This window comes from Eumetopias jubatus, unplaced genomic scaffold (assembly GCF_037043125.1).
Source record: "Eumetopias jubatus isolate StellerSeaLion01/CBP00866 unplaced genomic scaffold, mEumJub1_p1.0 scaffold_8, whole genome shotgun sequence".
Taxonomy (NCBI): domain Eukaryota; kingdom Metazoa; phylum Chordata; class Mammalia; order Carnivora; family Otariidae; genus Eumetopias; species Eumetopias jubatus.
Window position 1 is genome coordinate 9,757,032 of NW_028274814.1, and position 16,835 is coordinate 9,773,866.

Consider the following 16,835-nt stretch of genomic DNA (forward strand, 5'->3'; position numbering starts at 1 on the left):
AACAAGTGAGGGGAGGGGCAGAGAGAGAGGGAGAGTCAGACTCCACGCTGAGCAGTGAGCCTGAAGTGGGGCTCAATCCCAGGACCCTGGGATCATGATCTGAGCCAAAGGCAGACACTTAATCAACTGAGCCACCCAGGCGCCCAATAAAGACATCTTAAACAGAGATTCATTACCTGGCAGCTCTCGCTCATGGAAATTTTAAAGAATGTACATAAACAAACAGAAGAAAAATAATCCCAAGTAGAAATTCTGAGATACAAGAGGAGAGGGGAAAAAAATAATTAAATATGTCCTTCAATTTAAATGAACACTGACAGTATCATATAAAAGTTATAAAAATGTTGAGTATTTTTTAAAGATACAAGAGAGAATTAAAACACAAAGCAACAATACACATAAGTTTGGAGCCATGTAAATTGAGTTAAAAGCATTCAAAACTCCTTGCATTATCATTATCCATGAACAGAGAGGACAAAATCCTCACCAAAATTTCATCATATCAAGAGTAGCAATGTATGAAACAGACGAATGAAATCACAACTAAATTCAGTTTACTTAAGAAATGCAAGGTTGGTTTGACATGAGCACTTAATGTAATTCACGACATTGACAAATTTTTAAAAAATTATCTCAATATATGCAAAACAAACATCTATTATCTTTCAACATTCATGATAAAACTTAGAAAACGAGTAGTAGAAGGGAACTTTGTTAATAGAATCGTAACAGAAAGACCCTAGGTGACCCCATAATAAATGCCCTTTGGTGTTCTCACCTTTTATAATCCTTTGCCCTTAAGTGTAGCCAAGCTCTGTGACTTGACTCTAGCCATTAGAAAATGGCAAATGTAATGGAATTTTGCAGATACAATGGTTAATTTTGAGTTGACCAAAAGGGGATTATTCTATGTAAGCCTGATTTAAGCAGGTGAAACCCTTAAGAGGACTGAGCCCTCTCTGCAGTGAAATTCTCCTTGTTGGCCTCATGAGGTAAGCAGCCATATTGGGGAAGCCTACCTGGCCAAGAACAAGGAACAACCTTGCTATAGACTATTTGTTCCCCCCACTCCCAAATTCATGTATTAAATCTTAATGTTCCATGTAATAGTATTTGGAGGTGGGGGCTTTGGGAAGTGATGAAGTCATGAAGGTGGAGCCCTCATGAATGGGATTAGTGCCCTTATAAATAAAGGATGCCTGAGAGAGCTCCCTTGGCCCTGTGCCTTATGAGGAAACAGGAGGAAGACCAGCATCCATGAACCAGGAAGCCGGCCCTCACTGGACACTGAATCTGCCAGTGCCTTGATTTTGGACTTCAAGCCTCCAGAATTGGGAGAAACAATATAATAAGACAGTTTAGCAAGATAGGTGAATCTAAGCTCAATATACAGAATACTGTTATTTCTATAAGCTAGTAACAAACAGGAAATGAAATTGATTTTTGAAAATAATATCTATAATGGGGTCAAAAGTATTCAATTACTGGGAATAAATCTAAAAAACATCGGCAGGACCTTTATAGGAAATTTTTTAACATTGAGAGTTAATCAACTGAAATACTGTTAGGAAAACTCAGTATTATGTGTTTTCCCTATAAAGTATTTATAGATTCAATGCAATTCTAATCAGAATCTTTGCTTTGTAAAGCTTGACAAGTTGATTATAAAAGACCTATGGAGCCTTTTCCCCCTCTCTTCTTTCTATTCCCAAATTTTCAGTTCAAAAGCATAGAAACAGGGAGCTGTGGTGGCCCAGAGTGTGGTGTTGGAGCCTGGCTAGAATGGGGAAGGCATAAAAGTGGGAGAGCCACCCTGCAGTGTTGGAACACCCCTGAAAGGTCAACAACAGAGAATGTGGTATCACGGACTGAAGGGAAAGAACAGTCCAGCATGGGGTTTTCAGAGCCTGTGGGGGCAGTAAATCATCTGCAGAAGACGTGGCCTGGCACAGGGTGTCTGAGAAAGGAGATATTTACATGTCTCAAAGTACTTCCCCTAAAATACTAATGAGTTATAAAGTGGAAAGTTAACATTCCAGAGGAGAAACCTGGCAGATATTACCTCCAGGATCAATGCTCACATCACCAACAATGGGACAAACCAAATTGTAGGTCACATGATAGGATGCAATGAGAAGAGTAGAGGACCACTTCAGTCATACTCTTGCTAAAAATGTATGATCTGAATTTTTTTTAAGTTTTTTTTTTTTTTTTAATTTGTCAGCGAGAGAGAAAACACAAGCAGGGGGAGTGGCAGGCAGAGGGAGAAGCAGGCTCCCCACTGAGCAGGGAGCCCGATGCAGGACTTGATCCCAAGACACCAGGATCATGACCTGAGCTGAAGGCAGTTGCTTAACCAACTGAGCCACCCAGGCATCCCTGATCTGAATTTTATCATCAGGAAACATAAGAAAAACCCACATTGAAAGACATTCTCCATTACTGGAATTAACTCTTTAATAAAAGATTAAAAGTCATGAAAATTAAGGAAAGACTAAGGAACTATTCTAAACTGAAAGAACTAAGAGACACAACATCTGAATTAAATACATGGCTCTGAACAGGACCTTCCGTGCGTATAGGATATTACAGACAAGTGACAAAACTTAAAAATATGATGATTAAATGACAGAATGTACAGGGTGCCTGGGTGGCTCAGTTGGTTAAGCGTCTGCCTTCGGCTCAGCTCATGATTCTGGGGTCCTGGGATCGAGCCCCATGTCGGGCTCTCTGCTCAGTGGGGAGCCTGCTTCTCCCTCTCCCTCTGCTTGCCGCTCTGCCTACTTGTGCTCTCACTGTCAAATAAATAAATACAATCTTTTAAAAAAATGATAGAATGTATAGTTGACATGGTTTGAATGGGTGCACTTATAGGCAGATGTTTTCAATAAATACATGATAGTACTCTAAATGTATTTTCTTTTATGATTTCAATAACATTTTTTCTCTAGCTTACTTTATTCTAAGAATATAATATGGAATACATATAACATACAAAACACAGGTTAATTGACTGTTCTGGTACCAGTAAGTTTTCTGGTCAACAGCAGATTATTAGTAAAGTCAAAAGTTGGGGAGTCAAAAGTTATTCACATATTTCTGACTGCAAAGGGTCAGTGCCCCTAACCCCGACATTATTCAAGTGTTAATTGTATGAGAGTTAATTGTCTGATTGTCAGGGTTGTACAGTAGTTATGTGGAATGTACTGACTTGTAGGATATAAATGCTAGGGGAATCAGGCATAATTTAACAATTTACCTGCAAATCGTTCTGGGGTGGAAAAGTTCTTTTTTCTCCAATTTTTCTTTTCTCTAATTTTAAGACTGTTTTCAAAAAGTAAATCAAAAATAAACAGAAAAGGTGAAAAGCCTTAGGCAAATCTTATTTCACCATGAGGAAAGAGCTACGAATCAGTACTTGAAATTAAAATTAAAATTATACGTAGGTTTTATGGCACTACAAAAATTGTAATATATACAAACACTGACAATAGCCTTAGCAGCAATATATCAAAATGATGTCTGTGTAAATCTCTAGGTCCATATGTAGTAATAAAAACTGGAAAATACAAAAAGGCTATCAATTAACACCACTGAAGTACTAACGACAATTTGGTTGGTTGGGTGCTGTTTAAAAAGCTGGTATTTGGGCAGCCTGAAGCATGTAAAACTCAACAGTGCTGGTTTCCACATACAAAACCTGCTTAAAAGTTAATTAGGTGCCAAGAAACATAGCTTAAAATATTATATAAACTTTCATTACACATATGATCCAAACCCGTTTCCTTTAATAAAGATTTTCACACATCATACGTTTAGTAGGACACAATTAAGATGTTATACAAACATCCAGTAAATGAATTATTATTGATCTTTCAGAGCATGTACTTTTTCTTCAAAATCTGTAAAAATTCTTTTGACGATTTCTCTAGTGGATCGTACTTTACATGTGGTTCACAAGTAGATTCTAAAGAGGAGGTCTTATACAATGAGTCTGATTCAAATTCAGCAGCAGCTGAAAAGAAAAAGAGTTACATTCTTTATCTAAAATTTTAACTTTGTAGTTAACTACAAGTTAGTAAAAAACAAAGTTGAAGCCTTATGAGTGTTAAGAAGAATGAAAAATATCTGCATAGAACTACAAAATACAAGATGACTTTTAAATATATTTTGCTCATGGTTGCCCACCAAGTTAATTGCTATTGTGGATAAATATCAGAGCTTCTAGTTTCTCATTATGAGATGAAATTACATGATGATGACAGAGCCCACCCCTGAACAACCATATACTATAAACTGAAAAAGCAAACAGGCAATTTTAGAGTTGAATATACCATGACAGGTATAAAACAAGACACTATAAGAACACACAAAAGGGACATCCTACTTTTCTATCAATATTGTCTGCTTTTTGGTGGAGGTGATATGTAAACTGATACCTGAAGTACAAGGAAAAAGTGTGCCAGGTGGAGGGAAGACACATATACAAAGAACATATACAAAGAGTGAGGAAGAACACTTGTGGAATTGCAAGTAGTCTACGCTGAAGAGGTGCTAGAGCAAAGCAACAGAGTAGGGTAAGTAGCGACAGAGAAGGCTGAATAATCTGGCAAGAACCAAATTGATTTGGGTGTTTTTATTCCATATAAGGAACTTGGAATTTTACTCAATGGCAAAAGGTAAACCAATGACAAAATCAATGACTGGAGATTTAAATACCATCTGTCAAGTGACAGCTATATGGACTATAATTGCTTAACTATTACTAAGACAAGTCTGGTTTTTTTGGTCTTATACCACTAGCAGAAACAAGAATTTGAGAAATCCCACTTATTCAGGTTGACGGTTCCATAGGAGAGGCAGAAGTGAAGAAAGATTATAGCCAGAAATAATAACAGATACGTAGACGTTTGGAGATTTTTAAAAAAAGTCTGAACAAACACGATGATTAAATGAGGAATAAGTATGTTCTTCATTATGTTTATGTTTTACATTTTTATTAGATAGATATAAAAAAATTTATGTAGTACCTATTATCCAAACAAGGGAAAGGGATGCCATTTACTATTCATAGTTTATTTCCAAAATCAATGACCACCTTAATTCATAAATTTGGCAACATACCTTCTTCTAGTTCTCTAGTTATATTCCTTTCCATCTCCCGCTGCATCTGAAATAAGTCAAATATTATTTATAATGTTCAAGTTAAAGAGACATTACTGTAGGAATTATATATAGCTTATGAAATGCGGTCTTTAAATAACACTTTTAGAGACTAAAACTAAGTTAGGGATTGCTTCAATAGAAAGATAATCACATAAATAAAATAAATCCCTACTTATTTTAATCTTAGGTAACTGAGAAGAAACATATGTAATGCTATTTAGATGAATCTGATAAAAAGTACAATTAATATAGGTCTATTGAATATAGACTTTCTGGAAGAAGAGGAAGATGGCGGAGGAGTAGAGGACCATAGTTTTGTTGGTCCCTAGAATTTAGCTGGGTAGCTTTCCCCAAATCATTCTGAAGACCTGTGAACTCAACCTGAGATCTAAGAAAAGAACTGTTGCAATTCTACAAATAGAAAAGCAACCACTTTCTGCAAGGTAGGAGGTGTGGAGAAGCGAATCTGAGGTGATATATGGGAAGATAAACCGTGGGGGCGAGGGAGCCTACATAAGCCGGCTATCAGAAAGTGATAAAGCAGTGGTGCGCAAATCGGATATTTTAGAAGTCCGCTCCGGCGAGGGACATCCCTGCTTGAAAGGCACTCAGGTGGAGAAGCAGGGTGGAACCCTAGGTGGAACAGCCTTATTTCAGGATCCCCAAGGTCACAGAAAGAATGGGGGTGCCTGAGTATGGGAGAGTTCCCAGGCATTTGAGCAGTGAAGCCGGCTGCAATCAGAGAGTTGAGGAGGGGGGCGTTCAGCTCAGTGTTGCCATAAACCACAAACCGCAGCCAGTTGGGCGACCGCTCTCAGAGCAGGGGCCATACAAGTGGCAGAACCAGGGCAAGACCTCCCTCCCTCTCCCAGGAGGAGCGGCATGAATGCATGCCACAGGAGACTGCAAAGTTTGGAAACTCCAAAGGGAGTTGGTGTGGCTGAGATAAAAATGTTCAGTCACAGGCTGGGTGTACACAGAAGGCAGACAGAAACCAGGGAGATAAGAGTGATTGACAGCTTCTCCGTGAGGGCACACTGAAGAGCGGAGGGTGCCAGCTTTCAGCTCCAGGGCTGGACGCTGGGAGGCTGACATTTTCATTCTCATCCTATAAAGTGGTGCGGAAAGCCTTCAGGGAACAGAAGCCACATAGAGCAATCCCGAGGCCCTGACTTAGGCTGGCCCCTGGCAAGGGCAGTGCAATACTGCCGGAGCAAAGACCCCTGGGAATCAGCACAACAGGCCTCTCCTCCAGAAAATCAGCAAGAACATCCGGCTAAGACCAAGTTTACCGATCACACAGAACTGCAAAACTCCAGCACTAGACGAAAATACTATATAGAAGTCATGGCTTTTTCTCATGATTCCTTAATCTCTCAATTGTAATTTTTCTTCCTTTACAACCAATTTCTTATTTTATCAACTCGTTTTTTAAAAATGTTTTTAACGTTCATTTTTATAATTACATTCTATACTTTCATTGTATTTAATTTTATTTTTGCATATATATAAGTTTTTCTTTCTTTACAATTTTGGGATGTAGTTTCTTCTAACAAACAGACCAAAATACACCCAGAATCTAGTGTATTGCTCTGTTCTCATCAGCTGTCCGATTATATTCTCTTTCGACTTTAATTCTTAGTTTACTTATTTTTGTGGCTTCAGGTCTCCTCTGATTTGTTAAGAGTAGATTTCTCTGGGGGCGTTGTTGCTCTTTTAGTATTTTGTTCTCTCATTCATCTATTCTTCTCTGGACAGAATGACTAGATGGAAAAACTCACCTCAAATAAGAGAACAAGAGGCAGTACTGACTGACAGGGACCTCATCAGTATGGATAAAAGTAAGATGCTGGAATTAGAGCTTGGAATAACAATCCTAAAGATACTAGCTGGGCTTGAAAAAGCATAGAAGACACTACAGAATGCCTTTCTGGAGAAATAAAAGAACTAAAATCTTAACAAATCGAAATCAAAAGGCTATTAATAAGCTGCACTAAAAAATGGAGGCTCTCCCTCTGGAAAACAGTATGGAGGTTCCTCAAGAAGTTAAAAATAGAGCTACCCGATGACCCAGTAATTGTACTACAAGGTATTGACCCCAAAGATGCAAATGTAGTGATCAGAAGGGGCACCTGGACACCAATTTTTATAGCAGGAATATCCGCAATAGCCAAACTGTGGAAACAGCCCAAATGTCCATCAACAGATGAATGGATAAAGAAGATGCGGTATATATAAATACAATGGAATATTACTACGCCATCAGAAGGATGAAATCTTACAATTTACATTGACGTGGATGGAAATGGAAGGTATTATGCTGCGAGAAAAGTCAATCGGGGAAAGACAGTTAGCATATGGTTTCATACACATGTGAAATATAAGAAACAGTGCAGAGAATCATAGGGGAAGGGAGAGAAAACTAAAATGGGAAGAAACCAGAGAGGGAAACAAACCATGAGAGACTCTTAACTATAGGAAACCAACTTGAGGTTTGCTGGAGGGGAGGTGGGTGGGGGGATGGGGTAAGTGGGTGATGGGCATGAAGGAGGGCACGTGATGTGTAGAGCCCTGGCTGTTATATACAACTGATGATTCACTGAACACTACATCTGAAACTAATGATATAACATATGTCAGCTAACTGAAGAGAAATTTTAGGGGTGCCTGGGTGGCTCACTTGGTTAAGCGGCTGTGTTCAGCTCAGGTCATAATCCCAGGGTCTTGGGATCGAACCCATGTTGGGCTCCTTGCTCAGCAGGGAGTCTGCTTCTCCCTCTCTGTGCTCTCTCACTATCTCTCTGTGTCAAATAAATAAATAAAATCCTTAAAATAAAAAGAAATTTTAAAGAATTTATCACATACATATGGGTAAGGGTGAAATAAAACATTATTTACTTATCTTTTCCAGACTTACTAAGCTATACTTAATAAAAATTATGTATTTAAAATAAAAAAAATTTGGAGGCTCTGCTAGGATAAATGAGGCAGAAAGGAGAAGTAGTGATACAGAAGACAAAATAAAATGTGGCACCTGGGTGGCTCCGTCGTTAAGCATCTGCCTTTGGCTCAGGTCATGATCCCAGGGTCCTGGGATCGAGCCCCGCATCAGGCTCTCTGTTCAGCAGAAAGCCTGCTTCTTCCTCACCCATGACCCCTGCTTATGTTCCCTCTCTTGCTGTGTCTACTCTGTCAATAAAATAAATGAAATCTTTAAAAAAATTTTAAAAAATTAAGAAATGATGGAGAATAAGAAAGCTGAGAAAAAAGAGAGATAAACAACCACTGGATCATGAGGCGAGAATTCAAGAGATAAGTGATACCGTAAAGCGAAACAATATTAGAATAATTGGGATCCCAGAAGAAGAGGAAGGGGGGTTGGCAGAAGGTATATTTGAGAAATGATAGCGGAGAACCTCCCTAATCTGGGGAAGGAAACAGGCATTCAGATCCAGGAGGCACAGAGAACCCAACCCCCTTCAACATCAATAAAAACAGGTCAACACCTCGACATATAGTAGTGAAGCCTGCACATTTCAGAGACAAAGAGAAAATCCTGAAAGCAGCTCGGCACAAGAGGTCCTTAACCGACAAGGGTAGAAACGTTAGACTGGCAGCAGACCTAACCACAGAGACCTGGCGGGCCAGTAAGGACTGGCAGGATATATTCAGGGTGCTAAAGGAGAAAAATATGCAGCCAAGAATACTTTATTTCTCCAGCAAGGCTGTCATTCAAAATTGAAGGAGACATAAAAGAGTTTCCAGGACAAAGAGAAACTAAAACATTTCTGATCACTAAACCAGCCCTGCAAGAAATATTAAAGGAGATCCTTTACGCAAAGAGAGAACCCCAAAGTAACACAGACTAGAAAGGAACGGAGACAATATACAGAAACAGGGACGTTACAGGTAATACAAAGGCACTAAATTCATAGCTTTCAATAGTTACCCTGAATGTGAATGGGCCAAATGCCCCAATCAAAAGACGCAGGGTATCAGACTGGATAAAAAAGCAAGACCCATCGATATGCTGTCTGCAAGAGACTCATTTTAGACCCAAGGACACCTCCAGATTCAAAGTGAGGGAGTGGAAAACCACTTATCGTGCTAATGGACATCAAAAGAAAGCTGGGGTAGCAATCCTTATACCAGACAAATTGGATTTTAAACCAAAGACTGTAATAAGAGATGAGGAAGGACAGTATCATAATGAAAGGGGTCTATCCAACAAGAAGATCTAACAATTGTAAATATCTGTGCCCCTAACATGGGAGCAGCCGATTACATAAACCAATTAATAACAAAATTAAAGAAACACATTGATGATGATACATTAACAAGAGTGAATGACACACTGGACTGTGGGAACAGAACGCCACAACCACCACCGGTGCAGGTTCGTTCGGCCTCCGAGATCTCTGAGAAAACTTGAGATTGCAGGGTTAAAAATGACCTGAAAGGATCAGAGTGAAATGCCCTTGGGACGTGTGTGGTCTGTTCTAAAATAGGCAGCAGCAGATGTTTTGCAGATAGGAAGCCACCTGTAAACAGCACGCTGTGCACTCCCCTCTTTGTTCCCTTGCCCTGTAAACAGCACGCTGTGCACTCCCCTCTTCGTTCCCTTGTCCTGCTTTAAAGATTCTTATCATACACGCTGGACTAATCCTATGTACATGGAAGAATGTGCCTTACTAAGCCCCTGCTGTAAACCATTCTAGATCTATATCGCTGTACGATTACGGAAAATAAACCTCGGGACCTCGGGCTGATTGCTCGGGGTCCCCTGTGCCTCGCTCTACCGTCGTCTCTTTTCCTCAGTTCCTTCGCCGCCCCAGGTCCACGACTCTCCAAGGTCGACACTGGACCAGATGGACTTCACAGATATATTCAGAGCATTCCAACCTAAAGCTACAGAATACACATTCTTCTCGAACGCACGTGGAACTTTCTCCAGAAGAGATCACATACTGGGTCGCAAATCAGGTCTCAACCGGTACCAAAAGTATGGGATCATTCCCTGCATATTTTCACACCACAACGCCTTGAAACTTGGACTCAATCACAAGAGGAAATTTGCAAAGAACTCAAACACATGGAAGTTAAAGTTAATGAATGGGTCAACCAGGAAACTAAAGAAGAATTAAAAGAATTCATGGAAACAAAGGAAAATGAAAACACAACTGTTCAAAACCTTCACGATGCAGCAAAGGCAGTCCTGGGGGCGGGGGGAAGTATAGAGCAGTAACAGCCTAAGAAAGGTCCTAAATATACAACCTAACCTTAAACTTAAAGGAGCTGGAGAAAGAACAGCAAATAAAGCCTAAACCCAGCAGGAGACGAGAATTAATGACGACCAGAGCAGAAATCAATGAAATAGAAACCAAAAGAACAGTAGAACACAGCCATGAAACTAGGAGCTGATTCTTTGATCTTTGAATGAATTAATAGGATCGATAAACCCCTCGCCAGATTTGGCAAAAAGAAAAGAGAAAGGATCCAAATCAATAAAGTCATGAATGAAAGAGGAGAGATCACAACCAACACTAGGGAAGTACAAACAATTTTAAGAACATATTATGAAAGACTATATGCCAACAAATCAGGCAATCTGGAAGAAATGGATGCATTCCCAGAGACGTGCAACCTACCAAAACTGAAACAGGAAAAAACAAAAAAACCCGAACAGACCCACAACCAGCAAGGAAATTGAAGCAGTAATCAAAAATCTCCCAACAAACAAAACTCCAGGGCCGGATGGCTTCCCTGGGGAGTTCTAACAAACACTTAAGGAGGAATTAATGCCTATTCTTCTGAAGCGGTTTCAAAAAATAGAAATGGAAGGAAAACTTCCAAACTCTTTCTATAGCAGGCATTGGTGGTATAGTGGTGAGCATAGCTGCCTTCCAAACTCTTTCTAGGAGGCCAGCATTACCTTGATCCCCAAACCAGACAAAGACCCCACCAAAAAGGAGAATTACAGGCCAGTATCCCTGATGAACACGGATGCAAAAGTTCTCATCAAGATACTCGCCAATAGGAGCCAACAGTACATTAAGAGGATTATTCACCACGACCAAGTGGGACTTATTCCTGGGCTGCAAAGGTGGTTCAACATCCGCAAATCAATCAATGTGATATGCTACATTAATAAAAGGAAGGACAAGAACCATATGATCTGCTCAATAGATGCAGAAAAAGCATCTGACAAAGTACAGCATGCTTTCTTGATTAAAACTCTTCACGGTGCAGGGATAGAGGGCACATACCTCAATACCATAAAAGCCATCTATGAAAAGCCCACGGTGAATATCATTCTCAATGGGGAAAAACTGCGAGCTTCTCCCCTAAGGTCAGGAACACGGCAGGGATGTCCACTCTCACCACTGTTGTCCAACATGACACTAGAAGTCCTAGCCTCAGCAATCAGACAACGAAAAGAAATAAAAGGCATCGGAATCGGCAAAGGAGTCAAACGCTCACTCTTCGCAGATGACGAAATACTCTATGTGGAAAACCCAAAAGACTCCACCCCAAAATTGCTAGAACTCATACAGGAATTCAGCAAAGTGGAAGGATATAAAATCAATGCACAGAAATCAGTTGCATTTCTATACACTAACAACGAGACAGAAGAAAGAGAAATTAAGGAATCGAACCCATTTACAATTGCACCCAAAACCATAAGATACCTAGGAATAGACCTAACCAAAGAGGCAAAGGATGTGTACTCTGAAAACTATAGAACACTCACGAGAGAAACTGAGGAAGACACAAAGAAATGGAAAAACACCCCATGTTCATGGACTGGAAGAACAAATTTGTTAAAATCTCTATGCTACCACGACCCAGAGCAATCTGTGCATTCAAGGCAATCTCTATCAAAATACCATCAACTTGTTTCACAGAGCTGGAACAAATGACCCTAAAATGTGTACGGAACCAGAAAAGACCCCGAAGAGCCAAAGGAATGTTGAGAAAGAAAACCAAAGCTGGTGGCATCACAATTCCGGTCCTCAAGCTCTATGACAAAGCTGTCATCATCAAGACAGTATGGTACTGGCACAAAAACAGACACATCGGCCAATGAAACAGAACAGCGAACCCAGAAATGGACCCTCAACTCTATGGTCACCTAATCTTCGGCAGAGTGGGAAAGAATAGCCAATGGAAAAAAGACAGTCTCTTCACCAAATGGTGTTGGGAAAATTGGACAGCCACACGCAGAAGAATGAAACTGGACCATTTTCTTACACCATACACAAAAATAGACTCAAAATGGATGTAAGACCTAAATGTGAGACAGGAACTCATCAAAATCCTAGAGGAGAACACAGGCAGCAACTTCTGTGACCTGGGTCGCAGCAACTTCTTGCTAGACACGTCTCCAAAGGCAAGGGAAACAAAGACTTCATCAAGATAAAAAGCTTTTGCACAGCAAAGGAAGCAGTCGACAAAAGCAAAAGACGACTGACAGAATGGGAGAAGATATTTGCAAATGACCTATCAGATAAAGGGCTAGTATGCAAAATCTATATATAAAGAACTTATCAAACTCAACCCCCAAAGAACAAATAATCCAGTCAAGAAATGGGAGGAAGGGGCGCCTGGGTGGCTCAGCCGGTTAAACGACTGCCTTCGGCTCCGGTCATGATCCCGGAGTCCCAGGATCCTGCATCCGGCTCCCTGCTCAGCAGGGAGTCTGCTTCTCCCTCTGAGTCTGCTCTCCCTCCTATGAGAGGGGGGAGCCCTCTCATGTGCTCTCTCTCTCAAATAAATACAATCTTTAAAAAAATAAAAAAGAAAATGGGTGGAAGATGTGACCAGACATTTCTCCAAAGAAGACATTCAAATGGTCAACAGATACATGAAAAAATGCCCAATATCACTCGGCATCAGGGAAATAAAGACAAATCAAAACCACAATGAGGTATCACCTCACACCTGTTGGAACGGCTAAAATGCACAAGTCGGGAAGCAGATGCGGGTGGGGATGCAGAGAATGGGGAACCCTCCCTCCCACTCTGTTGCTGAGAATGCAAGCTGGTGTAGCCACTCTGGAAAACAGTACGGAGGTTCCTCCAAAAAGTGAATATAGAGCTACCCAACGACCCAGCAACTGCAATACTAGGGATTTACCCCAAAGATAGAAATGCAGTGATCCGAAGGGGCAACTATATCCCAATGTTTATAGCAATTTTATGTATTTGAGAAAGAGAGATAGAGACAGTGCACGAGTGGGGGGAGGGGCCGACGGAGAGGGAGCAGCAGACTCCCACTGAGCAGAGAGCCTGAAGCGGGGCTTTATCCCAGAACCCTGGAATCATGACCTGAGCTGAAGACAGACACTTAACTGACTGAACCACCAAGGCACCCCTCAGTACCCTACTTTAGACCCCATTTTGGGCATTCAATGAAAGGATACCTTTTACAAGAAAGGTCTAAGTAAGAACATTCTAGATGGGAATACTTGTAATATACAGTTGATCCTTGACCAACATGTGTTTGAATGGTACAGGTCTACTCTACTTACACATGGACTTTTTTTGATACTGCATCATAGTGTATTTTCTCTTATGTTTTTCTCAATAACATTTTCTTCGCTAGCTTATTTTATTGTGAGAATACAGTACATAATACATGTAATGTACAAAACATGTGTTAATGGATTATTTAATGTTATGGGTAAGGCTTCCAGAAGAAAGAGAAATCAAGTCGAACTAGGCTATTAGTAGTTTAGTTTTTTAGATCCCATGCATAAGTGAAATCATACGGGTATTTGCCTTTCTCTGAGTTATTTTACTTAGCAAAACACTGGGTCTACCAGTGTTGTCACAAATGGCAAGATCCCATTCTTTTTTATAGCTGAGTAATATTTCATTGTATACATATAACATATCTTCTTTATCCATTCGTCTGTTGATGGACCCTGAGGTTGCTTCCATACTCTCGTTATTGTAAGTAACGTTTCAAAAAACACAGGGGTGCATACAACTTTTCGAATTAGTGTTTTCATTTTCTTTGGGTAAATCTCAGGAGTGGAATTACTGAATTGTATCGTATTTCTATTTTTAATTTTTTGAGGAACCATAACACTTTTTGACAGTAACATTATATTCAGGATTTAGACAACGAATAATCTGACAACATTACTAGGCAGGCCTTGTAAAATTAATGACTCAATACCACTTGATGGGAGAAACTTTTATTGAAGCAATTTTATAATACCATTAATAAATACTATGTAAAATATAAACCACTTTTTCATATGACGTGACTTAAGGAACTACCAACGTAATGTTATTATCTTTTCCCCAAAGCTCGTTTCCTAAATATTTACTTCTGTGACCTTTGTTTATTTCCAGGTGAGAATTGTGCTTAGATAGCAGAAATAGCTTTAAGTCCATTAATAAATAGAACACATTTGCAATTTTATTTATACTTTTCCACTTATCAAAGATACAGGAGGGTAAGAAAATTATACACAGAAAAACAATGTACAATGTATCAGCAAATTTTAATTTGAAGAATTATTAACTACAAGGATTTTCTCATAACTGTTCGTTTTCAAACTATGCCCACAGAAATCTAAGGTTCCACTGGGGACACAGCAGGATTGAGGGAAAAGGAAGTCTACAGGTGTAGTCCCATCTCTCCTTTAGCTGAACAGCTCTACCTGCCTCTGTTTTATATAATACAGTTTAATGCAAAAAAAATTTTTTTCCAAAGGTATAAAAGTCACTAACTTCGTCAAAGTCCCTAATCTTACATACGAGACAAAAAGGCCCCAGAGAGATTGTAGTTTGCCTGAGGTCAAAAAACCACCTAGTTGCCAGCCGGGAATGTGGTGTAGGTCTTACTGAGCCTAGAGTTTTATGCCAGTTACTTCCTCATATTCAGGAACAACGCATGCATTTTCAACTATAACTCAGAGAATATGAATACATAAAACTTTGTCATGTGGCTCTATAATAATGTTCAGGCATTAGGCACAAAATAGCTTTCTAACTAAATTATAAATTTTAAAGTCATGAACAAAAATAGAGGAACAGAAGTTATCTTAACTCCTATTAGTAACAGTCAACATACGCAGGATTTACAAGCACAAAATTTTTTAACCAAAGGACAAGGAGCCTGAAGGAGAACATCTTTAGTTGAACCAAAGAACCTGAAACTGAGGAAATTCTTCCTTGAAAGAATTATCCATTTCCTTCAAATAAAACTTGGTTTGTCAAAATCAATCAACAAATGAGTTACCTATGTTGTGGGTTATTTATAACAAAATTTAAAACACAAAACAGATTTCTCTTTACCATCTAGTATGCTCTGACCAACCTCTCATCATTAGTTGGTATGTACAAAAGACATGATTAACTTTAATTATAATTTAAATCAAGTCAGAAATTATAGGTAAACCTTCATTTCCATGCGAGGACTTTTCTCTACCTTCCTCACGACAGGAAGGGAGATTTACCTAAAGGGTGAATTTGGGAGAAGGCACTAAGCAATGCCTACGTGGTTCCAAATCTCTTCTTTGAAAAGATGTGCCTGCCACAGTAACATGAATTCAAGTCTGCTCTCATCTTTGTGGGATGGGCATCAAACATTTGTTCCTTCCATTACAACTGTGTGTGGAAGCGTCTAATTTGGGATAAAGTACTGGGAAGCTCGCTGTAGCTACATACCTAAACCATATCCTCCTATTTGTTTGTATGTATTAGTAATAAAGTTACTAAGCTTATCTCCATCTGCCTGACTCCTGTGTTCTCAACTCAGAAAGAGAAGAGCAATGTCATCTGCCACCTACTCCACCACAGTTCCAACAAGAAAAATGACCAGACAACACTTAAAATGTTTTCTCCTTCCTTGACTTTATAACTAACATTCATTGTTCAAAGCAACATACTTGGAAGAGGGAAAAAGCTGGAAAAGAACAATTTCAGAAATAAACATACAAAGTCAGACAAAATGAGGAGACAGAGGAGTATGTTCCAAATGAAAGAACAATACAACACTTCAGAAAAATAACTAAATGAAACCGAGATAAGTAATCTACCTGATAAAGAGTTCAAAGTAATGGACATAAGGATGCTCAGCAAACTTGGGAGAAGAATGGATGGATTCAGTGAGAACTTCAACAAAGAGAAAATATAAAGAAGAACCCATCAGAGCTAAAGAATACAATAACTGAAATGAAAAATACACCAGAGGGAATCGACAGCAGATTAAAAGCTGCAGAACAGATCCATGATCTGCAAGACAGGGTACTAGAAATCCCCCAAGCCAAAAGGAAAAAAAAGAATTTTAAAAATGAGGACAGGCTAAGGGACCTCCTAGGATCGAGCCCCACATCAGGCGCCCTGATCAGGGAGCTTGCTTCTTCTCCCTTTCCCTCGGGCCTTCCCCTCCCACTGGTGTTCTCGCTCGCTTGCTCTGCTCTCTCTCTCTCTCATAAATAAAAATTAAAAAAAAAAAAGGAGGGGTGCCTGGGTGGCTCAGTCGTTAAGCGTCCGCCTTCGGCTCAGGTCATGATCCCAGGGTCCTGGGATCGAGCCCCACATCGGGCTCCCTGATCAGGAGGAAGCCTGCTTCTCTCTCTCCCACTTACCCTGCTTGTGCTCTCTCTCTGGCTGTCTCTGTCAAATAAATAAATAAAATCTTAAAAAAAAAAA

At 39.7% G+C, this 16,835-nt stretch overlaps 1 protein-coding gene across 1 annotated transcript in view; it reads right to left on the bottom strand.

Annotated features, from left to right (window-relative positions):
• Positions 1-532: 532 nt before the first annotated feature.
• Positions 533-16,835, bottom strand: part of LOC148163649 (ankyrin repeat domain-containing protein 26-like) — an 89,829-nt gene continuing 73,526 nt past the window's right edge. Inside the window, exons 26-27 of the mRNA XM_088025469.1 lie at positions 5,125-5,170; positions 533-4,015 (exon numbers count right to left, since the gene is read on the bottom strand). Coding sequence (XP_087881595.1) covers positions 3,876-4,015; positions 5,125-5,170 — 186 coding nt within the window. The 3' untranslated portion in view covers positions 533-3,875. The remainder of the gene's footprint in view (positions 4,016-5,124; positions 5,171-16,835) is intronic.